General features: G+C 49.1%; 1 protein-coding gene across 1 annotated transcript; it reads right to left on the bottom strand.

Moving 5' to 3' along the window:
* Nucleotides 1-3,269: 3,269 nt before the first annotated feature.
* On the bottom strand, nt 3,270-24,853 carry ADSL (adenylosuccinate lyase). Its single transcript, XM_049771609.1, has 13 exons — nt 24,689-24,853; nt 19,409-19,612; nt 17,688-17,732; nt 16,768-16,847; nt 15,108-15,279; nt 14,921-14,967; nt 13,943-14,033; nt 13,178-13,247; nt 9,253-9,400; nt 8,507-8,597; nt 6,458-6,547; nt 5,459-5,635; nt 3,270-3,451 (listed from the first exon to the last, which is right to left on the bottom strand). The coding sequence occupies exons 1-13, from the start codon at nt 24,851-24,853 to the stop codon at nt 3,365-3,367; spliced, it is 1,467 nt and encodes a 488-aa protein (XP_049627566.1). The 3' UTR covers nt 3,270-3,364.
* Nucleotides 24,854-25,613: the final 760 nt, after the last annotated feature.

Here is a 25,613-nt window from a genome sequence, read left to right as displayed (position 1 = left end):
ACGTGGGCTCAAGAACGCATCCACTCTGTGAAGTGTGGACAAGTTAATTGTAATGGGAGGAGGGTGTTCCACACCTGGCTGTGCTCAGGGGTTGGTTACTCCTGGCTCTGTGCTCAGGAATCACTCCTGATGGGGTCGGGAACCTTCTGGGATACTGGGGATCCAGACCCGATAGGCCCCGTGCAAGGGAAACAAAATGCCCTTCTTGCTGTGCTATCCCTCTGATCCCAATTAATTGCATTTTTTTTCCTGAGCCTTATGGCCACAGAAAGAAAACAATTAAGCCTGCACAGTATACAAATAAAGTTGTATTATTTTTTATTTAAAAAAAAAAAGGAAAGAAAGCAATTAATTGCATTCTAGGCCCAGGATAGTTCCCTGCGTGGATCTATGGCAGGAAACTACAGCTGTGCTGATCAAGGATGGGCTTACAGCACTTCAGCCATCTCCTCTATATTTCAATAGCTTTGAGAAGAGCCACAGACTGGAGCAAACCGGTTGAGGTTGTGCCGAAGGAATTCACTTTCCGGTCAGCAGACTTGCATGAGTCACTCGGACATAAAATTCATAGCACATGCATGAAATGAGAATGTGCTTTGGAAGTGGAAGTGAAGTGAGAACTTGGTGTTTGAGAATATATTTTTAAAATTATTTTATTGAAACCATTGTGATCTAGAGTCCTTCATAGTTGAATCTGAGATAGATGTTTGAGAGAATGTTTAAAGCTCAATACAACAGTTGGAGTGATCCTAAAGTGGGTAAGGCACTTGCCTTGCACATAGCCCACCCCGAACCCAGTAGGAGTGATGTAGCCAAAAACAAAACAAATATAAAACAAGTTCTACCACACTATTAGTAGCTCAGTGCAGCTTGGAGAAGATGCAAAATACTCCAGCTCAATTACTGTTAACATGTGTAAAAAATTTTTGTTTCTGGGCCACGCATGCCAATACTCCAGGGCTGTCAGGAATCACTCCTGGTGGTGTTGAGGGAACCATATAGGTTGCCAAGGATCAAACTCAGGTCAGCCATGTGCAAAACAGGTGAACTCACCACTATGCTATATCACTCCAGTCCCACGTTTGTAAAATCTTACCTAATAAACAACATAGGGCAGTCATGCCTGCTTATAGTAGTTCCTGAAGTTCGTTAGCGAGTGTTTACATCACTTCCTGAATGCACTGTCCAATTATGAGTTAAAGTGCAAATTAATGTCTGAAGACCACAGGATTGACATTACCTTGTTTCCAGTCAGAGGCTTTGTCTTTGCTTTGTCTTATGAAGGAGACAGATGTCTGTTTTAAAAATGCTGTTTGGTATAAAAAAATTCTGTAAGAGTGAATTAAGGAGCCCTGTCAAACTGGTGGTGGATGGATGGAGCATGCAGCTTTCCACAGGAAGAAACAGCACTGCCTTTTCTTTTCTATTTTTGGTTTTTGGGTCATACCCAGCAGCGTTCAGGAGTTAATCCTGGCTCTATGCTCAGAAATCGCCCCTGGCAGGCTCGGGAGAACCATATGGGATGCCGGGATTCGAACCACTGTCCTTCTGCATGCAAAGCAAATGCCCTACCTGTTATCTCTCCGGCCCCAGTGCTACCTTTTCTATTTGAGATTTTGCTTGGAAATGTGGGCAATAGACTGATATAAGAACTAGGACTCGTGTAATACCAGATGTAGTTAGGAAAAAAAGTAAAGTCTAAAATAAATAAAGCATAAAAGCCAATCCATTTCAACCCATTTAAATAGCCCAGTAAGAAGAATCCACCAGGGCTGGAGCAATAGCACAGCGGTAAGGCATTTGCCCTGCACGCAGCCAATCCAGGACAAACTCCGGTTTGAATCACAGCATTCCATATGGTCCCCCAAGCCTGCCAGGAGTGACTTCTGAACACAGAGCCAGGAGTAGCCCCTGAGCACTGCAGGGTGTGACCCAGACAAAAAAAGAATCCACCAAATCGCCAAATACTCGGTACCACAAGTTCAAATCGAATCATCAGGGCTGTTGCTCTATCTTCTTATTTGGACGAGAACCCTTAGCTCCAATGCAGGTTTGCTGCCTCCCCATCATGCGTCAATTCGCTGGAGTATGCTCAGGTCCCAGCTGCAGCTTCTACAGCCAAGCTGTCCCAGTCACACGGGGAGGGGCTCGGTTTCTCTGGAAGCAACAGCTGCTTCTTTCTCCTCACACAACCCTGAAGTGCTGAGGAAACATGTTCTTCAGGTCAAATCCTTCCCCCTTTTGGCGCACACTCCCTGGTTGGTCAGCCTGATGCCGCTTTCTCCATGTTTCATCAGGCTGGGCCCCAAAATGCAACCTGATGTCAGGAGTGTGGGAAAGTCAGACCCAGGACTTTCCTAAACATGTCCCATTTCACACACCCCGAAGCGGGCAACCACTTCTGGGTAATTGGAATTTGAGGTTTACTTACTTTATTTGTCTTAGCTTTGGTTACATAATTGGAATCCAGTTAGGTGAGTGTGGGTGTACCTATTTGGTGAGTTAGGTGAATCTTTTTTAATCCAATAAAAAACATATTGGCTAATCACCTACAAGTATAATTTCACTTTTTTCTAATTATTTATGTGCGGAGCCAAAAAAAGTTGTGTGTGAACCTAAGGGCCAGTCTCCAGCCAGGCAAGCATTCAAATCGCTGGGCCACACCCCCAGGCACCCTTCAGGCTTACCTAGAAAAAAGAAAGTTAGCTTGAGAAAAGACTAAATAAAGCTAGAGTCTGTGGGAGCTCCCCTCCTCTTTCCGGTTGGACAAAACTCTTATTATCCTTGGCAACAGAGGACCAGTCGGTTATCTAATGCCTGGCTGAGATCAAGATACCCAATTAGCATTTCCTTGATACAAGCCTTATCAAAGGCAAAGTGAAGAGAGACTCCACAGAAGAGGCCCAAGGATCTTATCAGCACCCCTGAGGACCTGGGGAGAGCCAGGTTTCATGACGCATTTGGCCAAATTGAAGGGAAACAAACACAACCGAGGAGGCTGAGCCTGAGCCCCACCGAGTTCTGGGGATTTTGCTAAATCCGGACTGAATTTATCCTCAGAAGCGAGGCCCAGGGATTTGTTTACTTACTCCCTCACAACCCCATGATGGCCAAGGACCTGCCTTGCCGGGCACAGGGCCCTGAAAGAACAGAGCCGGCTCTGAGGGAGGAGGCAAGCAGGTGGGAGCTGGTCTGAGCGTCATTGTCTGCCAGGGGTGCAACCTCTGCTGTAAACCTGAAGAAATGTGCACACACCACGGAACTGGGGCAAAAATGCTGTATTCACAGAAGGTAACGACTCTTGAGGTAAAATAAGGCACATCTGAAAGTTAACCAAGCCACAATGACTGCGTGTTTCTCAGCTCTACAGGCATAATTCTGCTTTCACCGTCAGAACATTTTTGTATGGTTCTAACAGCGGATGAACCTCCTCTTCTAAGAATCTTTGTACCTGTCAAGGAAGGCAGAGGGAAGAAAAGGTTTTTGAGCTGGAATAATGTGGGTTTTCCCACTCCCAAAGCCATTTACACAATTGAAAACTAATGCGATGAAGTTTTTCATTCTTTTTTTTTTACTTCTGGGTTTACTCAGGATTTACTCCTGGCTCTTCTTTAGATCACTCCAGGCAGGATTGGGGACCTATATGAGATTTGGGGAACACAATCCGGGATGGCTGTGTGCAAGGACACTGTCCTTCCGTGCCAGTGCCTTGGTGAGCATTTCCTCCACCAGTGTCTATTTTCTCTCTCCCACAGGAGGCTCAGTCCGCTGTGCTTGCAGCTGCTTGTCTGTTGCTGCAGACAAGCCAGGGTCCCCTCAGTTCCCTTCGCTGTGCTCCAGTTACCCAAGCTAAAAGCATCACTTTCCCCCGCCCCCTCCACCTCAAATAGCTCCGACAGGCTGCCCACACAGCCTGCTCACTCCCTGATGCCTCTGTCTGCCGTTTCACAGCCGGCCCCAGCAGGCTTCTGGCAGCTATGATCTCCCCGATCCACAACACGGAGTGACTTGATGCCTGGAACATCGCCGCTTAGCTCCCACCTGTCTCACCTTCGAGTCCTGCACTACTTGCAGGGCATCTGAGGCTGCAGCCACGTGCTGTGAGGACTGTCTCTCTCCCTCCCACCAGGGGGCTCTGTTTCTGTCGTCTCCTCTCAAGATATCTCTAAGATAGCCTCCAAGTTGTCCCCAAGTCTTGGCTCTGATACTGCATCTTCCAGTTTCTAGTTTAAGGCTTCTGCACTGTGCTGCCCAACAGATTTGCCTCCTTCAGTCCCCATCATGTGCAACTTGGTATTAAATTGACCCACTTACAGGGAAAATCTATTCATCTTCAAAGCCCCAGAATTAAACACAGCACCTGGAAATGTTTATTTCCTTTTGGGGTAAAGGGTGGGGACAATCATGCATCCAGCAGTGTTCTGGGGAGAGGGAGGGGTGTGTGTGACCAAGTGGTGTTCAGGGCTCACACAGGGCCGTGTGTGTGTATGTGTGTCTCACACAGGGCCGTGTGTGTGTGTGTGTGTGTGTGTGTGTGTGTACACAGGGCCGTGTGTGTGTGTGTGTGTGTGTGTGTGTGTGTGTGTGTGTGTGTGTGGTGTTCATGTGTGAACACAACACCAAGTGGTGTTCAGGGCTCACACAGGGCCAGGGCAGAAGAACCTGCTTCCTTCGTACAAAGCACTTAGCCAGCCCACCAAGCTATTTATTTTTCTGGCTTTTGGGACACACCCAGTGGTGCTCAAGGGTTACTCCTGGCTCTGCACTCAGGAATTACTCCTGGCAGGCTCAGTGGAGGTCTGAAACTGAATCCAGGTCAGCCACTGCTAGGCAAATTTGCCTACTACAGTGAGCTATTGCTCTGGCCCAACTACTGAGCTATTTATCTAGCCCATGGTAAATGTTTTTGCACAAACTTCTCAGTTCTTCAAAAGACCGGGTAGAAAGAAGGCCCAGCAGTACTTACCATGACAGCGCTGAGCACTATACTATGCTAAGCCACCCACTGAGACAGGTGCTGGAAATCCCAGATATTAGGCCCAAATCCATATTTCCCTGAATGCAGAACCTGACCCTTGTCTACGACACCAATTGCTCTCAAGCATTTTCCAGGAGCGGACGGCAGCACCCACTACTACCATCCAAGGTGCTGGTGCCCCCCTCCCCAGGAATATGGCAGACACCTTGGCACAACCAGGAGTGCTTTCTGTTTGCTCAGAGAAGGTAGATTTCGAGGGGGTGCTGAGTTTTCTTCTGAAAAGAGGGAGTGGGTCAAATAAGTTAGGGCATCTTTGCTCAGGATGGGGAGAAACTTAAGAGGAATTCACGGCCAGCTCAAAGCAACACACTCTTTGCATTTTTAGTCACCCACTGTGCTGTTCTGAATTCTCAGTCCCTTCTAGAAAGTGTCATCGACTTGCAGAGATAGCAGCTGAGGTCCTGAGGTCCTGATGCTCACCTGCTGTGAGGACCGGCCAGTGAAGGAGGAAGGATCCAGCAGTTGATCCAGCTGGGAGTGGATGGGAGTAAAGTAGGTGTCTGCCTGAATCCTCTTGATGAGGTCATTGTCACCCCCTTCCTGTTTAACCACCGCGGCGGCCTGCTGGGACAGTACCCTGATTTTCTCATGGCAGTCCTGGAAGACAGGCAGGCAAGGCTGGGTCACGCTCACGAGGGACCGACACCTGTAAGTTCCCCCACACTTCATGTCTCCATGGGCCCTAGGGACCTTAGAGACTGAATCCCAAGATTGTGACTGATCATACCTCCAGGAAGCCTACAGTGAATGCCAGGCCTCACATTAGGAACCATCTGCTCTTGGGTGCCTATCACTTCCTACAAAGGCCTGCGAGTGAACCTCCTTCTGTGAGGAACCTTTTCTTTTGGGGGAGAGAAGGGAGAAGGAAGAAAAGGCTGTGCTCAGGAGCAACCCCTGTTGGTGCTCAGGGCACCACAGGTGATGCCAGGGACTGGCTGTTTTGAGGGTCTGATTTGGGGACCACGTCTGCTGATGCGCAAGGGTTACTCCTGGCTCGTGCTCAGGAATTACTCTGGGAAGGGGGCTCAGGGGACTATATGGAAAACCAGGGATTGAACCCGGGTCAGCCGTGTGGAAGGCAAACACCATACCCGCTGTGCTTTGGCTCTGACCCTGGTGCCGGGATTAGTACCAAGGTTGGTGTATACAAGGTAAGTAACATAACTTCTGTACCTCTCAGGTTCAAGTGAGCCTTTTCTAAGAGTGATTGAGTCACATTTTCGGGGTGGGTGGGGTGTGGAGATAGGCTGAGAATGGAATCCAAGAGCTTAACACAGGTAAAGGAAGCATAAGCCCGAGTGACTGAGGAGCCTCACCATGCTCACCGCCATTGCCCTCTCTGGCTGGTGGGAGGACAGGCTCCTTCCTCTTTCACACGCACACAAGCATACACACAAACACATGCACGTGGCTACAAACCTGGCGGTTGCCCCCCGCCTTCACCATGGCCATGATGATGTTCTCCGTGGCCATGAAAGGCAGCTCTTGTCGAATGCGCCGCTCGATGACCTGCGGGGATGAATAAAGGTCAGAGGCAACACTGTCACAGGCACTGCACGGACATGAGCCACCAGCGATGAAGAAAGAACAGACAGGTCCATTTGCCTTTTCCATTTCATTGAGTTTTAAGTTTTCTTACAAACATAAAATTATTTTGATTAAAAAAAAAAAGGAAAAATGATCTAAGTAGACTTTTTTTTGGAGGGAGATTTGGGTCACACCCAGCAGCGCTCAGGGGTTACCTATGGCTCTGTGTTCAGAAACTGCTCCTGGCAGGCTTGGGGAACCCTATAGGATACCAGGATTTGAACCACCATCTGTCTTTCCTGGATCAGCTGTGTGCAAGGCAAATGCCCTACCACTGTGCTATCTCTGCAGCCCCGCCCTAAGTAGACTTTTAAAAGTTGCTTCCCTAAAACAGTGACTAGAATACAAAAGCCACCCAAAGAATGGGAGAAACTATTCACCCAAAACCCATCAGATAAGGGGCTAACATCGAAAATATACAAGAACTTAAGAACTATAGAACTTAAGAAAAGGGCCCAAAGAGATGGCACAGCGGCGTTTGCCTTGCAAGCAGCCAATCCAGGACCAAAGGTGGTTGGTTCGAATCCCGGTGTCCCATATGGTCCCCCGTGCCTGCCAGGAGCTATTTCTGAGCAGACAGCCAGGAGTAACCCCCTGAGCTCTGCCAGGTGTGGCCCAAAAACAAAAACAAAAAACAAAAAAAAAAAAGAACTTAAGAAAAAAAAATCTAACCTCATCATAAAATGGGAAGAAAAAATGAACAGACACTTCCTCAAGGAAGAGATACAAATGGCCAAAAGGTACATGAAAAAAATGCTCTACATCACTACTCATCAGGGAGATGCAAATCAAAACAATGAGATACCATCTCATACCACAGAGACCTGCACACATCACAAAGAACAAGAACAATTAGTGCTGGCAGGGATGTGGGGAGAAAGGAACTCTCATTCTTTGCTGATGGGAATGCTGTCTAGTCCAGCCTTTATGGAAAACAATATGGAGATTCCTCAAAAAACTGGAAATTGAGCTCCCTTATGATTCAGCTATACCACTCCTAGAGATATACCCTATGAAAACAAAAATACAATTCAAAAATCCCTTCCTCACACCTACATTCATTGCAGCGCTATGTATAATAGCCAGACTCTGGAAACAACCAAAGCCAAGATGCCCTTCAACAGATAAATGGCTAAGGAAACTGTGGTACTTATACACAATGGAATATTATGTACATGGAATCTATTATGCTGAGTGAAATAAGTCAGAGGGAGAGATAGACACAGAAAAGTCTCATTCATCTATAGTTTTTTTTTTGGGGGGGGGGGGTCACACCCCACAGCTCTCAGAAATCGCCTGGCAGGCACGGGGACCATATGGGATGCCGGGATTTGAACCACCGTCCTTCTGCATGAAAGGCAAACACTTTACCTCCATGCTATCTCTCCAGCCCCAACTGTTCCCTTTTCTATATATGTGTTTGAGAGCCCCACAAAAATTGCTGTAACCTCAAGAATAAGCTCGAGTTTGGAAGAACTACTGGGCCAGAATGGAGTCCTCAGCTTACTGTAGAGCAGACAGCTACCCCCCACCCACAGCTGTGTCACAATCCCAGACAGTCTGCATTAACTCCTGGCTTTGCACTCAGGAGTCATATCTAGTAGTATTCAGGGAGAATGTACAGCGTTCACTGTTCAAATCGCAGCATTTGCTGAGGATCAAACCTGGGTCGACTGCATGCAAGGCAAATGCCTTCCCCACTGTACTATGGCTCCCAGCCCCTCATCATTTTGCTTTTTAACTGAGGCTTGAGGGCCAGGGATGTAGTTTAGTGGTGAAGTGTTGCATTAAATAATTACAGTGAAGCACCTGCCTGGATCTGTGTGAGGCATTATGGTAATAAGTTACCAGCCCAATAAGAAAAGGAAGTGAGGCTCTTACTTTGGGGTACACCACCAGTCCTTCAGAAACGTTCTGCAGGGTGTTCAGTATCGTGTCTGCAGTGAGAAAGGCCTCAGCCAAACAGATCCGTCTAGAAAACAAACAGCCATCGTGATCACCTCTTCAAATAATCACAGTAAAATGTGAGGTGTGACCCAATGTTGTCTGACTGACCGTGTGTGGGGCCAGGCTCCAACCCAGGCTCTCATGCACACCCCTCCTCCAGGTTACACACTAGGTACTCTTGGCTGCTCAGGTTGGATACTCCTTGTTGGTTTTTTTTTTGGGAGGGGGGGGGGGTCACACCTGGCAGCGCTCAGGGATTACCCCTGGCTCTCTGCTCAGAAATCGCTCCTGGCAGGCTCGGGGGACCATATGGGATGTCGGGATTCAAACCACCATCCTGCATGCAAGGCAAATGCCTTACCTCCATGATATCTCTCTGGCCCCAGGTAGGATACTCCTTGTACACTTTACTCAGCTCTCCTGATGGCCCTAAATCTGACTCCCTTAATCCAGAGCATGTCTGCTGCATTAAAGATATACCCAGTCTGAGAGCTTTAACTTTGATACTCTTGGGGATTCCTTGGACATGTTTTAACCCTACACTCCCTGCAACGCTCCACTCTGTGCCTTGTCAGTCTCCAGGCTGCTGGGGACAGGCCAGAATCAAGAGGTGCTCAGGCCCCTCTTGGACCCCCCACCCTGATTGATGTCTGTCCCCGCCCGAGCTCCCCCACACTGACCGGTTGGCACTATCATCCAGCGTGCGCTCAAACCACTGAACAGACGCTGTCTGCAGCGGATCCATGAGCAGGGCTGTGAGGTGCCGGGCGAGGCTGCAGCAGCGCTCACAACGCATCGGGTTCCGCTTGTAGGGCATGGCGCTGGAGCCTGTGGGGGAGTGGGCTCAGATCAGCTCACAGGGTTGGGGAGAGCGAGGATTAGGGTTGGGGTTATTCACGGCACCCAAAGTGAATAAGGCAATCATTAAATCAAGGCCGGGGAACAGTCAAGGGTTAGGGTTTAGGTTTGGCTGTGAGTAAATTTAATAATAAATGTCAAGTATAGGGAGATGGAAACTGTAGTATACTTGTTTTAGAAACCAGAGGGCCAGGTTCAGCAAAGGGTTAAGTTTAAGCTGTCAAACCTAACACTTAACCTCTACCAAACCCCAACCGTAACCCTAACCCTTACCTGTCGGCCTGAAACTTCCAATCAGCCTAAATTTAACAATTGCCGGGGCCGGCGAGGTGGCGCTAGAGGTAAAGTGTCTGCCTTGCAAGCGTTAGTCAAGGAAGGATTATGGTTCAATCCCCCTGCGTCCCATATGGTCCCCCCAAGCCAGGGGCAATTTTTGAGCGCTTAGTCAGGAGTAACCCGAGCATCAAAAGGGTGTGGCCCGAAAACGCCCCCCCCCCCAAAATTTAACAATTGCCCAATATTTAACTTAGATTTTTACCAATGAGCACACATACGAACACAAATATAACACCCAAGTACTATAAAAACCAAACCCTGGGGGCCGGGCGGTGGCGCTGGAGGTAAGGTGCCTGCCTTACCTGCGCTAGCCTAGGAGACGGACCGCGGTTCGATCCCCCGGCGTCCCATATGGTCCCCCAAGCCAGGAGCGACTTCTGAGCGCATAGCCAGGAGTAACCCCTGCGCGTTACCGGGTGTGGCCCAAAAACCAAAAAAAAAAAAAAAAAAAAAAAAAAAACCAAACCCTAATCCTAGTACTAAAACTAACTGCAACCCTGATCCAAACTCTCTATTAATCCTGACCATAGCATATGCCAAAACTGCCCAATAAGCTAAAACTGGCAAACAATCTATACTTTCATTTTCAGGTTTAAATATAGCCAAATCTAATACCAACACCCCACCCCTACAAAAACCCAAACGCTAATACCAATAACCCTAAACTTAGCCGGGGTTTCTAAATTTCAATTAGTGCACATTTAAAATCACACTGAAACTGATCTGCCTTTTCTGATTGTTTTGGGCCACACGGGTTACTCCTGGTTCTAAGCTCAGAAATTGCTCCTGGTAGGCTCGGGTGACCATATGAGATGCTGGGGATCGAACCCAGGTCAGTCCAGGCTCAGCCTAATGCAAGGCAAACTACCCTACTGCTCTGCAATCGGGTTCCTCCTGGCTCAACGCTCAGAAATCGGTCCTGGAAGGCTCAGGGGACCATATGGGATGCTGGAATTCGAATCACCGTCCTTTTGTATGCAAGGCATACAGCCTACCTCCATGCTATCTCTCTAGCCCTGACCTACATTTTTAACAAATGCAGGAAAACTAAAAGCAAACACCTACACAAATCTAACTCTAACCATAGACCTAACCCTAATTTTAATCCTTAGCCCTAAACCTGGAGTAACCAGGACTGTATATTAAATTAAACCAAGAAGCCTGAGATTACAGTCACCCGAGATGAACAGTGAAATTCTAACTTTGAAAACAACAAAATGTAAAGCCCATCCCTACAGAAACCAGAACCCTAACCTGAGCCCTAACCAATGGAAAGCAAGAATCTAGCCCAAGCCGAAAACTTGCAAATAGCCTAAATGCAGTACTAGCTCTACAATTTTTTTTGTTTTTTGGGTCACATCTGGCAGTGCTCAAGGGTTGCTCCTGGTTCTACACTCAGAAATCGCTCCTTGGCAGGCTTGGGGACCACATAGGATGCCGGGATTCGAACCACCATCCTTCTGCATGCAAGGCAAACACCTTACCTCCATGCCCCGGCTCTACATTTTAATTAACTTAGAAAACAGCAATACCTAATACCTAACCCCACACACCCAAGCCCTTGCCCAAGCCCCAGTCCTAGTCATTATCCATAACCCAAAGTACACCAGTACCTCGAGGCTTGCCTGAGAACTTCCGATAAATCTAAACATAACATTAACCTTGCATTTTTCACTTTGGACATATTAAAAACTAACAGAAACGCTACACAAACCTAACCAAGTCCCTATCCCTAATCCGGATATTAATCCTAACAATAACCCTACAGTCACCATGATCATAAACTAGGTAGGCCATAAAATACCAATTAGCCCAAGTTAAGAAAACAAAAGCACCCAACAAGCATTAACAAGCATTTTTAACTTGGGAAACAGGAATAACACACAATCTACTTAAACCTGATGCCTAGCCCTAATCCTAGTTTTAGCCTAACCTAGAGTCAATGAATGAGAACTACTTAAAACATCCAATTAGACAAATTTCAACACTGCACTATACTTGCTTTTTAAACTATGAACGCAGAAAAATCTAACAATAACACCACATAAGCTTAACCTTAACCTTTAGTCCTAGCTTGGGCCTTAATCCTAATCTCCACCCTATCTTAACAGGACCCTGAGCTAGGTTTACACCTACCCATTACCACAAATTTAACACCAAATCCCTATACAAACCAAACCCTAACCCTAGTGGTAGTCCTGATCCTAATTTAAAGTATAGTGAGCCTGAACCTGGCCTAGCTTTAAAACAAATAGCACAGCAGGGAGGGAGTTTTGCCTTGCACAGGACCCACCAGGGCTCAATCCTCAAGCACTGTCAGTGGTAATTCCTAAACCAGCCATGATTAATTCCTAAACTAAGAGCCCCAACATCACAGGGTGTGGCCTTAAAACAAACAACTCCCCCCAAGCAATTAGCCTTACTTTTAACACTCACCGAATACTTTTCAAACTTTGGAAACTGGCAAAACCTAATGCCTAACTCTACAGAAATCCAGCCCTAATCCTGGTCCTAATCCTTACCCAGACCATGCACTCACCCTGACAGTAGCTTATGCCTAACACTAACAAGTGACCTAACAGAATAATCCTCTATATTTTACTTTCGTTTGAAATTTAAACACAGCCAAATCTAACATCTTTACAAATTTAAACCTAATTTTAGCCTGAATCCTAACTCTATACTACTTGGGACTGTGGTCTAAGCATACATATAGCCACAACTTAGCCTAAATTTAAAACGGTTTAATACTTAAACTCACCTTTTTTTTTTTTTTTTTTTGCCCAACCCAGCAGTGCTCAGGGGTTACTCCTGGCTCTACGCTCAGAAATCACTCCAGGGAGGCTCGGGGGACCATATGAAATGCTGGGATTTGAACCACCGTTTGTCCTAGATCGGTTGCATGAAAGGCAAATGCCTTACCGCTGTGCTATCTCTTTGACCCCAAACTTGCATTCTTATTTTCAATTTTGCATACAGCGAAGTCTAATACCTAACCCCTATACAAGGGTGAACTCTATAGCAAACCTGAACCTAGAATTAAACTTCCCACTTAAATAAATAACTTCCTACTAACCTAAATTTAACAACCAGCTTTTATTTTATTTTTGGTTTTTTTTTGGGTCACACCCGGTGGCGCTCAGGGGTTACTTCTGGTTCTACACTCCAGAAATTGCTCCTGGCAGGCTCAGGGTACCATATGGGATGCTGGGATTCGAACCATTGTTCTTCTGCTTGCAAGGCAAACACCCTACCTCCATGCTATCTCTCTGGCCCCCAACAACTAGCTTTTAATATGCATTTTCAACTACAGAGACAGAAAAACCCAACACATGACCTTGCACAAGACTGGCCCATGAGGTGGGGTGTTCCTGGCAGGGGTGAGGGGGTGAGGGGGGCACCTACACTTACCGATCTGTTGTTTCTCAAAGGGCTCCTCCATCTCCTTGAGGTTCGCCAGGAGCCGGATATCTGTGCAGATCTGGGGAAAGTGAGGGACACCAACATCATCCCACGCTCAATGACTGACCCAGGAGGGGACTGGATGGAACCCAGCCCCAAAAGCGGGGCCCCACACTTGGGGGGAATCTCTTCTACTGAAGGGCTGGGGTGTATTCAGGAAGTGTGTAAATGTGAGTGTGGAACTAGAAGGTCAGATGATGCCATAGTAAGGCACTCGCTGAGCCTTGTCCCATCCCTGCATATGGGTCACTCAAACAGGGGGGATCCCCGAGTAGAGCCAGATGTGGTGCAAAAACAGGAACAGAACGAGACAAGAAACATGAGTAGATGGGATTTAATGAGGATGCCAAATGCAGTCTGTCTTTCCCTTTAATGCGCTTAATATTTTCAGGGCTGTAGGTTTGGTCCAGCAGTAAAATGTCTGTCTTGCCTGTGAGAGCCGGGTTTGACCCCTGGTATTATGCACGCTCACATGGAAAGTGTCAGGTGTCAGGCCTGGATGTCACCCTACAGCAGAGCCTTCCATGTGTGCATGAGGCCCTGGGTCCTCTACTAAACTACATGTGAGCATATGTGTGCATAAGCACACCAAGTCAATAAACACGACAAGGCTTCCTGTGTGACCTGAGCCCTTAAAATTCATCTGCAGAGACGTGGGGCCCAGAGCCGGAGCTGATTCCGCTCACCTGCGAATGCCGCACAGTCGCCGCTCACCTTGTGCACGGATGCCCCCAAGCTCGCCAGCACAGATAGCACCTCAATATCCACTTTTCGGGTATACGTCTGTCCTGTGATGATGAACGCTCTAGAAAGTATCCCAAACTGGGTGTCAACAAAGACGTGACCTGACTAATCAGGGCTGGATTACCAGACTAATCAGACTGAACTACAAGGCACTGGCTCCACAGCCAGGCAACGCTCTTCCAGTCCCTTCTTCTGATACCCAGAGAGCTGCCCTAGCCCAGGGAGGTGGGGGCCAGGGTCTCCATGGACTGACTGACACAACTTGACAAGGCACCCTCTGGAGCCCTGGAGTGTCCTGAAGGACCTCCAAAAAAAATGTGAGGCTGACACAGACCCGCCGGATGGACTTGGGAGAGAAGCAGCTACAAAGGATGTAGCGGCAACTGCCCTGCGTTTTCCTCACTAACAAGAACAGAATGGGGTGGGGGTGGGGGGCAATAGCACACTGGGAAGGGCGCATGCCCAGCACGTGGCCGACCTGGGTTTGATCCCTGGCATCCCATAGGGTCCCATGAGCCTGCCAGGAGTAATTTCTGAGCACAGAGCCAGGAGGAACCCCTCAGTACTGTTGGATGTGGCCGAAAAACAAACACAAAGAAAAAGAACAGAATCCAGGAGTGAGCTGAAGAGTGTAGTAGTGTCTGAGGCACTTGCCTTGCATATGGTGGACCCGGGTTTGATTCCCTGGCACTGAATGTGGTCCACTAAACACCAGGAGACTCCTGAGCTCAGAGCTAGGAGTAGCTAATGTACACCACTAAGTATGATCCAAAAGACTCAAACCTCAGTGCCAACAAAAGGAGAATCCAGACACTAGAACTTGAGCCAGAAACAGGCAGGCAGTAACGGTGAACAGTATAGGAGGAAAAAGTCCCAAACTGCAGGTAAAATGGAGTAGGTGGACCCAGGCCTCCACCCGCAGGAGAGGCGACTGGCTCCTACACCCACCTCTTAAATCCTGCCTTTTCAGTCACCATCTTGTCAAGCAGCTCCACCTGGGGGAAGAACGACCCTCAGTAGTTTTCGATCCCTGTAGTACGACCCCATCACAATGCCAGCTCCGCCAGACTCCCACCCACCACCTTGGCTCTGGCACACCCAGGCAGTATCTGTGCCCTGAGCTTGCTGTCTCTACCTTCTGGTGGTCCCCTTCGAAGAGCTGCAGGAAGCTGGCCTGAGTGCCGGTAGTGCCCTTGACACCACGGAAACGCAGGTCGTCCCGAGCTCGCTTGAGGTTCTGCAGGTCCATGCAGAGATCCTGGATCCAGAGGCAGCAGCGTTTCCCGACAGTGGTCAGCTGAGCAGGCCTGAAAACCAGCCACACAGAGCATGGAGTTCAAATGACCTGTTGTCCTGCGCTGTGACGGAGGAACACAGGAAGCCAACATGGAAGACACGGTGACGCCATCCGGACGGTGCGCAGGGGACCATATGTGGTGCCAGGGATTGAACTAGAGTGAACTCTGTGCAAGGCCAGCACATGGTGCTCTTCCTCACTCTGGCTTCAGAATCAACTCTGCTGGGACTGGAGTGATAACATAGCGGCAGGGTATTTGCCTAGCACAGTGGTCGGCAAACCACAGCTCATGAGCCACATGCAGCTCTTCTATTTGCCGGGAGGCCGCTCCAGAAGTCAGAACTCTGCTCCTAGTCTCTGTCAGTGCACGCCCTGTGTGGCTCTCAAAATAAATTTTAATCCTGGTTTTGGCGAGAATTGGCTCATTTGAAAAAAAAGGTTGCCCACCACTGGCCTAGCACACCTGGGACAGACCTGGGTTTGATCCCTGGCAACCCATATGGTTCCTGAGCCTGTCAAGAGCAATGTCTGAGCAGGAGTAATCCCTGAAAGCAGCTGGGTGCGGTCCCAAAACAAGCAATCAACTCTGCTGGGTTTCTATGAACCACATATACCGAGATCCCAACTTTCAGGAAGATTTTTCTTTTTGCCTCGTGGGAGGCCATACCTGGTGGCTCAGCCCTGTTACAGAAGTTGATTAAAGAAGATGGAATCCTCCTGGCTATTAGCAACAGGCCATCAAGGCAAAGCCAAATGTTAACAGGACTGGAAACCCATGACTAGCTCCTGAGCATGAACTTAGCAGCTTTCAGTAGAGATGCAATGTGGTTGCCCCCAGTTCCACTCCTGGTGCCACAGAAGGTCTCTGAGCAATGGCAGGAGTAAGCCCTGAGCACCAGTGAATTTGACTCCACCCATACATCCAATAAAATAAAAATAAAATAATGAGTGCTTCTAGGGTCTGAGAGCAAAGCCAGTGGCAGGGTAGCCTACAAAATGTAGGGGAAACTGGGTACCAGAGGAAACCCATGAAGTGTGGGGGTACCCACCCTGCAGACCCCACCTAGCCAGGGATGACAATGGACAGAAACTGGGATTTTTCTCTCCACAGCAACACAAGTGACACTGAACAGAACACTGGGCTGGAGGACTCACTGGGTACTGGCCTGCCCTTCTGTCAGTGTGACTGTTGGTTAGCGAGTGGGTACATTCATTCTTCCATCTCTAGCTTAGGGGGGCTGAAGCAGGTGGGCAGCGGAGTGGGCACTTGCCTAGCGTGGGCTTGACCAGCTTCATAGAGCATCCCATATGGTCCCCTGAGCACTGCTAGGAGCAACCCCTGAAAATCAAGGGTGTGGCTTGACCCACCCCCACCCCCAATTAACTTAAGCAAAGTTCTGAGAGTGTTTACAAGCTCGATGGTTTCTGGAAAAGTTTGGGGTGAAAAACAAAGTGAAGCCAGAGGCACCCCCAGGTCCCGGTGAAGTTCCTCACTTACTGAAAATGTGTGAAACCCAGGGTGGGCAGGTTGGCGTGTTCCTGAGCGAAATCAGCGAGTCGAGAGATGACTCTGGCGAGCTACAGGGAGACAGGGAGGGAGTCAGGCTGGCTCCTTTACATGGCCAAGAACAAGACTTGAGACTCAAGAACAGTGGACATGCATATCTTTCCACCTGAGTGTTTCCAAGTACCACCACTTTCAGCACCTGAAAACTGCGTTAGCATCATGGAAAAAAAAACAACAAAAAAACCAAAACCAGATAGGAGCAAAAGGGAGGATACAGCCAGGGAGGCACTGTGCAAGATGCAGACCCGGATTCAAACCTTGGCACCCAAATGGTTTCCCAAGCCCACTAGAAATGATCCATCCCTGATCAAAGAGCTAGGTGTAAGCCCTAAAAAGAACAGGGTGTGGCCTATAAACAGAGAAGGCCAAAACCCACAAAACCCAAACAAAACCAAAAAATTCTCAACTGAAAAGTCAGACATTCTATTTCACTGGCATTCCTGGTCAGAAAGAGAACAAGGTTATGAACTAACCCACATATCTCATGTGCATGTGGCTGTGATTCATCATGCCTAAAAATGTTCACTTCCAGGGCCAGAGAGTGCATTTGCCTTGCACACAGCCAAATGAGTTGGATCCCTGGCATCTGATATAGTCTCCCAAGCCCACCAGGAGAAATGCTTGAGCACAGAGCAGGGAGTAACTCCTAAGTTCCACCAGGCTCGAAAACCAAAAAAGCAGTGTTGACTTCTAGCATGTTAGTGCAGGAAGAGACCACAGGGGCCTATATATCAGATGTAGAATTGCTTCCCAACTCAGCACCCATTTATATGGTGCTTATTTATTCAAAAGTGGGTATTTCCCATCCTAGGGGAATCTCAGGCTGTAGAAAACGTTCCTCGACCCCTTACCTTTGGCAGAAGCAGGTCAAATGCATTTCTAAGGATAATCAGGTCCTGCAATGAAAAATATAGTAAGTTTGCATGAAAAACAGCTTTGCTCAAACAATATTATCTGACATACATTGGCCACCACATTGCAGTTTTTTTTTTTCAGCTTTCCTACATTTAACCCAGAATGCAAGCCAGAAAATGCTAACACCACTTCAGAAGATAACTCCCAACTCTGTAAGCGAAGAAACCTTCATACCAACGAAGGAAAGTTACTGTGGTATCTAAAATAAAAGGAAATTGCTAAGGTGTGGACTCCCACCGCCAACAACAAAAGTATTTGGAAGGGGGGCCCACACTCAGTGATGCTCCGGGGTTACTCCTGGCTCTGCACTTAATATTCCAGGAGGTGCTCAAGTAACCATATGGGATGCCAGAGATTGAACTCAGGTCAGCTGTGTGCTATGCCTGTGGTAGGCAACCTTCGGCTCGGGAGTCACATGTGGCTCTTCTGTGTGCCGGGCGGCCGCTCCAGGAGTCAGGACTCTGCTCCTAGCCTCTGTCAGTGCGCGCCCTGTGTGGCTCTCAAAATAAATTTCAATCGTGATTTTGGCGAGATTTGGCTCAGTTAAAAAAAAAGGTTGCCGACCACTGTGTTAGGCAATACACTACCCATTGTACTAGAGCTCCAGCCCATGTTAATGATATTTCCATCTTCCCAGAGAAGCATGTCTGACAATTTTTTTTTCAGTGCTGGGGATCCAACCCAAGGCTTCACACATGCAAAACAGACACTCTATCGAGCTACAACTAGATTCAACAGGAGTATTGGTTGCCAGAGTGGAAGTATACCAGGAAGGCATTTGTCTATCATTTTCAGTTAACTGGGGTTTGATCCTTGGCATCTCATGGTCCTTTGAGCCCACCAGGAGTGATTCCTGAGTTCAGAGCCAGTAGAATACTGTTGGGTGCACCCCCCCTAAAATAAACAGGAAAAAAAAAACTGGGGGCAAACTATAGGCAGATTTGCCTAGCAGATAGACGACCCAGGTTTGATCCCCAACATCCCATATGATCCCCCGGAATAGCCAGGAGTAACCTCTGAGCGCTACCAGTTGTGGCCCAAAAATCCAAAACAAAAACAACAACATAAAAATGGGAGGCTGAAGAGATAGTGCAGTGGGTAAGTAGGGTGCTTACCTTGCCATGTGACTGACCTGGATTTAATTCTATCCCAGGCATCTCATATCCATATAATCCCCCAAATTTACCAGGAGTGTAAAGCCAGCAATAAGCCCTGAGCACCACTGGAGGTGCCTCCCCAAAAATCAAACCAGAAAAACCCCTGGGCTATAGAGAGTTGCAGGCTTGAGTGCCAACCTTGCCTGTGTCAGGCCGTGGTTTGATCCAAGCATGGAACCACGAGTGGCCCAAGTACAGCTGGGTATGACCCCAAACAAATAAAAAAACCAAAAAGGATAATGTTGTGTTTTTGTCACAGCAAAGGAAAAAAATTGTTTTTGGGAAAAATCACTTTACCCAAAGAGTAAGACACAAACCTCTACCCAGAAGACACAGTTGCTCACCTTCCAGAGTTGCCAGAACTTCGGTTCCAAGGGGAAGGGATCCCCAGAAGTTAGAAAACAAACGAAGACACGCCCCCTCCCTCAAAACTAAACATGCTGTGAGTCCTTCCTAACACTGAGCACAACTGAGAACCTAACAAGGGCACAAGGACCTACAGTGTTGTCGCCGACGTAGCAGGAGGTGGCGCCCAGGTGGATTATGCCCGCAGCTTTCGGGCAGCAGCGGGCAAAGGTGTGCACGTGGGCCATGACATCATGACGCAGCCGCTTCTCCTCCTCAGCTGCCAACCCGAAGTCGATATTGTCCAGGTTGGCTTTCATCTCCTGCAGCTGCTCCTCTGAGATGGGCAAACCCAGCGCCTGTGGTGGGAAGGCAGCGGCTGACCGCAGAGGCAGAGCAGACCTTGCCAGGGGAAGTCTGGCCTGGCCCATCTGTCTTACCTGTCTTTGCAATGTTAAATAAGTGGTGGTGGTTGTGGGGGGAAGTGGGGTTGCTCATGGTACATCGAGGAAGGGAGGAGAGGGTACTTCTCTTGCACGCAGCTGACCTGGGCTCAATCACCGACATCCCATATGGTCCCCTAAGCACTACCCAGATTCTGAAGTGCAGAGTGACCACCCCCACCGCCCCCGAGCATCACTGGTGTGCCCATCCACATAAAAAATTGGAGGTGGGGTAGGAGCCCTAGAACAGAAGGTAATGGGTTCAAGCCATGGGGTATGGGTTCAAGCCCCACCAGGGGTGATCCTACTCCTCTACCGCCAGTGCCTTCACCACCATCCAAAAATTAAACTGCTTTCTGTCATCTTGAGACAAATGTATTATGATCAGTTATGTCAGCAACCTTTTTTTTTTTGTGTGTGTGTGTTTTTTTTTGGGTCACACCCGGCAGTGCTCAGGGGTTATTCCTGGTTCCAGGCTCAGAAATTGCTCCTGGCAGGCACGGGGGACCATATGGGACGCTGGGATTTGAACCGATGACCTCCCGCATGAAAGGCAAACGCCTTACCTCCATGCTATCTCTCTGGCCCCAACCTTTTTTTTTCAACTGTGCCAAATCTCGCCAAAACCATGATTGAAATTTATTTTGAGAGCCACACAGGGTGCGCACTGACAGAGGCTAGGAGCAGAGTCCTGACTCCTGGAGCGGCCACCCGGCACACAGAAGAGCCAAATTAAAAGTGTAAAGAGCCACATGTAGCTTGCAAGCCGCAGGTTGCTGACAACTGAGTTATGTCAATTATGTGATGCATTTTCTTTAAATTTTTTTGCAGGTTGCTGACCACTGAATTATGTCAATTATGTGATGCATTTTCTTTAATTTTTTTTGTTTTTGTTTTTTTTTTTTTGGGGTCACACCCAACAGTGCTCAGGAGTTACTCCTGGCTCTATGCTCAGAAATTGCTCCTGGCAGGCTCAGAGGACCATATGGGATGCCGGGATTCAAACCACCGTCCTTCTGTATGCAAGGCAAATGCCTTATCTCCATGCTATTTCTCCGGCCCCTTTAAATAAATCTAAAAAAATGAAATAAAAATGTGGGGCCAGAGAGATAGTATGGAGGTAGGGCATTTGTCTTGCATGCAGGAGGACAGTGGTTCAATTCCCATATGTACCAAAAACCAAAAAAAATTAAAAAATAAAATAAAAAATTAGAGCGCTTGCCTTGCATGCGACTGATCCAGGGTTAATCCTTGGGTCAGTTTAATCCACACAGTCCCCTGAGCTCTTCCAGGAGTGATCTCTGAGCAGAGTCAAGAACAAGCCCTGAACACTGCCAGGTGTGCCTCCCCCCAGAAAAACACCAAAAAAATTTTTAAGTCACAATTCAGTTCCTCAGTGGACTTACTTCCTTGGAGATCCATCTGGATCTCCTCAGACTGAGGCACCTTGGTGCTCCTCCCAAGGCAAAGCAGCAGGGGGCAGTTGGGCCCAAATGCTTCTCACCTCCAAGCAACTTGGTCCAAAGGGGTCCCCACTTCTGGTTCTCTGCACCACCCTTTCTTCTCCCTTCCTGAGCTTTTCTTTCCCCCACCTCCTCCTGAACACTGTGTGTTGCAAATACTGATGCCCTGATAGATTAACCAAAATCAAGAGATTCTCCCAGAACAGTTATAGATGGAACACAGGACTCCTTTTCAGGGCCCTCTACATTTCTCTAAGGGCTTGAGGTCATCTACTGCCAATGTCAACCCTGGTAAAGCCTTTGGTAAAAATCTTTTCTAGCCCTCATGCATGTAACAAACATGCAAACAGAAAATAAGAGCACAGGGTGGAGAGTGCAGCTGGGCGGGCATTTGCTTTGATCTCCGGCATCCCATATGATCCCGAGGCCACCAGGAGTAATCCCTGAGCACTATCAGGTATGTCCCTCTCCCTCCACCCTGAAAGGGCAAATGCTAATAACACACAACACAGTATCGCTGTCCTTCTGTTTGGAGGCCATACCTGATGGGTGTTCAGGGCTTACTCACTCCTGGCAGTGCTCAGGGGACCATATGTGGTGCCAGGGATTGAACCCAGGTCCATTTGCAAGGTAAGACCTTACCAGCTGTGCTCTCTCTCCAGCACATTTTACTGTCCCTTTACCACCTCTACTTTGTACTGAAGTCCAGTTCATGAACTCTCCAGGCTCCCCCAATCATCTGCTACAGGGCTGATCTGAGAGCTAATGAGCAAGTAATTAGCAGCGCTGAGATAAGTATCAGGCACTAAATGAATGCCATGAATTCAGGCGAGCTATCAGGACATCCTGTGATTCCCCAGAGCACAGTGACGATTGAATCTAATGTCAAAAGTTTATGGGGGGTGTGGAGGGGAGTGGGCAGGGACCCTTCCTATCCAGGTCCAGTCAGCTAACAAGGGCTTACCCACGATGCCCTCTGAGGTCACTCACTGCCCTCTCCACTCGCCTGCCCTGGCCTGGGTGGCATTTTCCCTGTAACTCGATAGCTTGCTTGGGTCACCTCAAACTCCTGCAGCGCAGCTATTTCTGAACCGTTGGAGGCTTTTGGGGGAGAGTAGCCAAGACTCCTGGCCCGGCACTGCGCCCTACTCTGACCCTCCTGAAGTGGAGGTGCAAAAGCAAAAGGCGGTGCGTGCGTTGGAGACAAGTTAGGAGGTGCAAGCCTGGAGTGAGTGAGTGAGTGTGTGTGTGTGTGTGTGTGTGTGTGTGTGTGTGTGTGGTTGCAAAAGCAAAAGGTGGTGCGTGCATTGGAGACAAGTTAGGAGGTGTGTGTGTACAAGTTAGGAGGTGTGTGTGTGTGTCTCGGGTTGCAAAAGCAAAAGGTGGTGCGTGCATTGGAGACAAGTTAGGAGGTGCAAGCCTGGAGGGGTGTGTGTGTGTGTGTGTCTGTGTCTGTCTGTCTCTCGGGGTGCAAAAGCAAAAGGCGGTGCGTGCGTTGGAGACAAGTTAGGAGGTGCAAGCCTGGAGTGAGTGAGTGAGTGAGTGAGTGAGTGAGTGAGTGAGTGAGTGAGTGAGTGTGTGTGTGTGTGTGTGTGTGTGGTTGCAAAAGCAAAAGGTGGTGCGTGCATTGGAGACAAGTTAGGAGGTGTGTGTGTACAAGTTAGGAGGTGTGTGTGTGTGTCTCGGGTTGCAAAAGCAAAAGGTGGTGCGTGCATTGGAGACAAGTTAGGAGGTGCAAGCCTGGAGGGGTGTGTGTGTGTGTGTCTGTGTCTGTCTGTCTCTCGGGGTGCAAAAGCAAAAGGCGGTGCGTGCGTTGGAGACAAGTTAGGAGGTGCAAGCCTGGAGTGAGTGAGTGAGTGAGTGAGTGAGTGAGTGAGTGAGTGAGTGTGTGTGTGTGTGTGTGTGTGTGTGTGTGTGTGTGGTTGCAAAAGCAAAAGGTGGTGCGTGCATTGGAGACAAGTTAGGAGGTGTGTGTGTACAAGTTAGGAGGTGTGTGTGTGTGTCTCGGGTTGCAAAAGCAAAAGGTGGTGCGTGCATTGGAGACAAGTTAGGAGGTGCAAGCCTGGAGGGGTGTGTGTGTGTGTGTCTGTGTCTGTCTGTCTCTCGGGGTGCAAAAGCAAAAGGCGGTGCGTGCGTTGGAGACAAGTTAGGAGGTGCAAGCCTGGAGTGAGTGAGTGAGTGAGTGAGTGTGTGTGTGTGTGTGTGTGTGTGTGGTTGCAAAAGCAAAAGGTGGTGCATGCATTGGAGACAAGTTAGGAGGTGTGTGTGTACAAGTTAGGAGGTGTGTGTGTGTGTCTCAGGTTGCAAAAGCAAAAGGTGGTGCGTGCATTGGAGACAAGTTAGGAGGTGCAAGCCTGGAGGGGTGTGTGTGTGTGTGTCTGTGTCTGTCTGTCTCTCGGGGTGCAAAAGCAAAAGGCGGTGCGTGCGTTGGAGACAAGTTAGGAGGTGCAAGCCTGGAGTGAGTGAGTGAGTGAGTGAGTGAGTGAGTGAGTGAGTGTGTGTGTGTGTGTGTGTGTGTGTGTGTGGTTGCAAAAGCAAAAGGTGGTGCGTGCATTGGAGACAAGTTAGGAGGTGTGTGTGTACAAGTTAGGAGGTGTGTGTGTGTGTCTCGGGTTGCAAAAGCAAAAGGTGGTGCGTGCATTGGAGACAAGTTAGGAGGTGCAAGCCTGGAGGGGTGTGTGTGTGTGTGTCTGTGTCTGTCTGTCTCTCGGGGTGCAAAAGCAAAAGGCGGTGCGTGCGTTGGAGACAAGTTAGGAGGTGCAAGCCTGGAGTGAGTGAGTGAGTGAGTGAGTGAGTGAGTGAGTGTGTGTGTGTGTGTGTGTGTGTGTGGTTGCAAAAGCAAAAGGTGGTGCGTGCATTGGAGACAAGTTAGGAGGTGTGTGTGTGTGTCTCGGGTTGCAAAAGCAAAAGGTGGTGCGTGCATTGGAGACAAGTTAGGAGGTGCAAGCCTGGAGGGGTGTGTGTGTGTGTGTCTGTGTCTGTCTGTCTCTCGGGGTGCAAAAGCAAAAGGCGGTGTGTGCGTTGGAGACAAGTTAGGAGGTGCAAGCCTGGTTGGGGAACCTGACTGGAGCCAAGGTCATGTCTGTGTGAAGTTAGCCAGCCTGGAGGAGGTGAGGGTGTGTGTGTGTGTGTGTGTGTATGAAGTTGTGTGTGTGTGTGTGTGCATGAAGTTAGCCAGCCTGGAGGAGGTGAGGTGAGGTGTGTGTGTGTGTGTGTGTGTGAAGTTAGGAGGTGCAAAGCAAGTGTATGTGTGTAGCCAGGGTGTGTGTGTGTTTGTATGTGTCAAGTTAGGAGATGCAAGCCTGCTTGGGGCTGTGTGTCTGTGTACCCCACGAAGTGTGTGTGTGTGTGATGTTAGGAGGTGCAAGCCTGGTTGGGGCTGCACGGTCTGGAGGAGGTGAGGCGGGGAGCGTGTGTGTGTGTGTGTGTGTGTGTACCCCACGTTTCTCGCAGCGGACACCCCACATGCCGGGGGCGCGCCTGCAGTCGCGAGCCCGCCACTTCCCGCCGTGCCCAGGCGGCCCCGTACCTGCTCGGCCTCGGCCAGCCACAGCCAGAGCTGCCGCCACGTCCGGAACTTGAACCTGTCGCTGAACAGGAAGCACATGTCGGGGCTGGCGTAGCGGGAGGCCAGCGGCGTGCGGTACACCTCGAGCGCCGCCACCTGCGCGCCGTGCTCGCCCGCCGCCGCCATGGTCGCCGGGGCCGGAAGCGGCAGTGTGGGGGCGGGGCTTGCCGGCGTAGTCCCGCCTCGCCACTTCCGGTCACGGGGTGGGGCGGCAGCCGCGGCTGCACGCATGCCCAGTGGCTCCCCGGGCTGGAGGCGCGCAGGGAGGGGCGGAGGGAGGAAGGAGCGAGAAGTGGTGCTGATGCTGCAGCGGCGCTGGGCGGCACGGAAGATGCTCTAGGCGGGAGGCGGCCATTGGCCAAGCTCCCTGGACGCCCCTCCGAGCAGGAAGCTAGCTACGCTAAAACTGGATTCCAGCAGATGCTCCTGAAGCTCCCGCCCCCAAAATAACCAGAACAGGGACAGAATTCTGCACCGGTACCCTCTGCCCTGTAGGCTGGGTCCTTCCCAGCACATCCTCCTGGGTAGAACGGGTGGCGTAGGGGTGGAGATGGGGTGTCCCTGCCTGCTTTGCACACATTGCCTTGTTTGTTTTTTGGGTTTTATTTTTTTTTTTGCCTTTTTCCCCTATTACCAGACCAAGGGCCCCACTTGGTCCTGTGATTGATCAATAACGCATAAGCCATTAATGTTTATATAAGGAGGACTTGCCAGGTACCAGGCATGATTTTAAAAATATATATAATAAATAATATTTTTTAAAAAATAAAAATATAAAATAAAAAATAAATATAAAATAAATAAGAACGGGGCCGGAGAGATAGCATGGAGGTAAGGCGTTTGCCTTTCATGCAGGAGGTCATCGGTTCGAATCCCGGCATCCCAT

The sequence above is a fragment of the Suncus etruscus genome, chromosome 4, assembly GCF_024139225.1.
Source record: "Suncus etruscus isolate mSunEtr1 chromosome 4, mSunEtr1.pri.cur, whole genome shotgun sequence".
Taxonomy (NCBI): Eukaryota; Metazoa; Chordata; class Mammalia; order Eulipotyphla; family Soricidae; genus Suncus; species Suncus etruscus.
The sequence above is the reverse complement of the archived record's forward strand: the minus strand, read 5'-3'. Positions and strand labels throughout refer to the sequence as shown.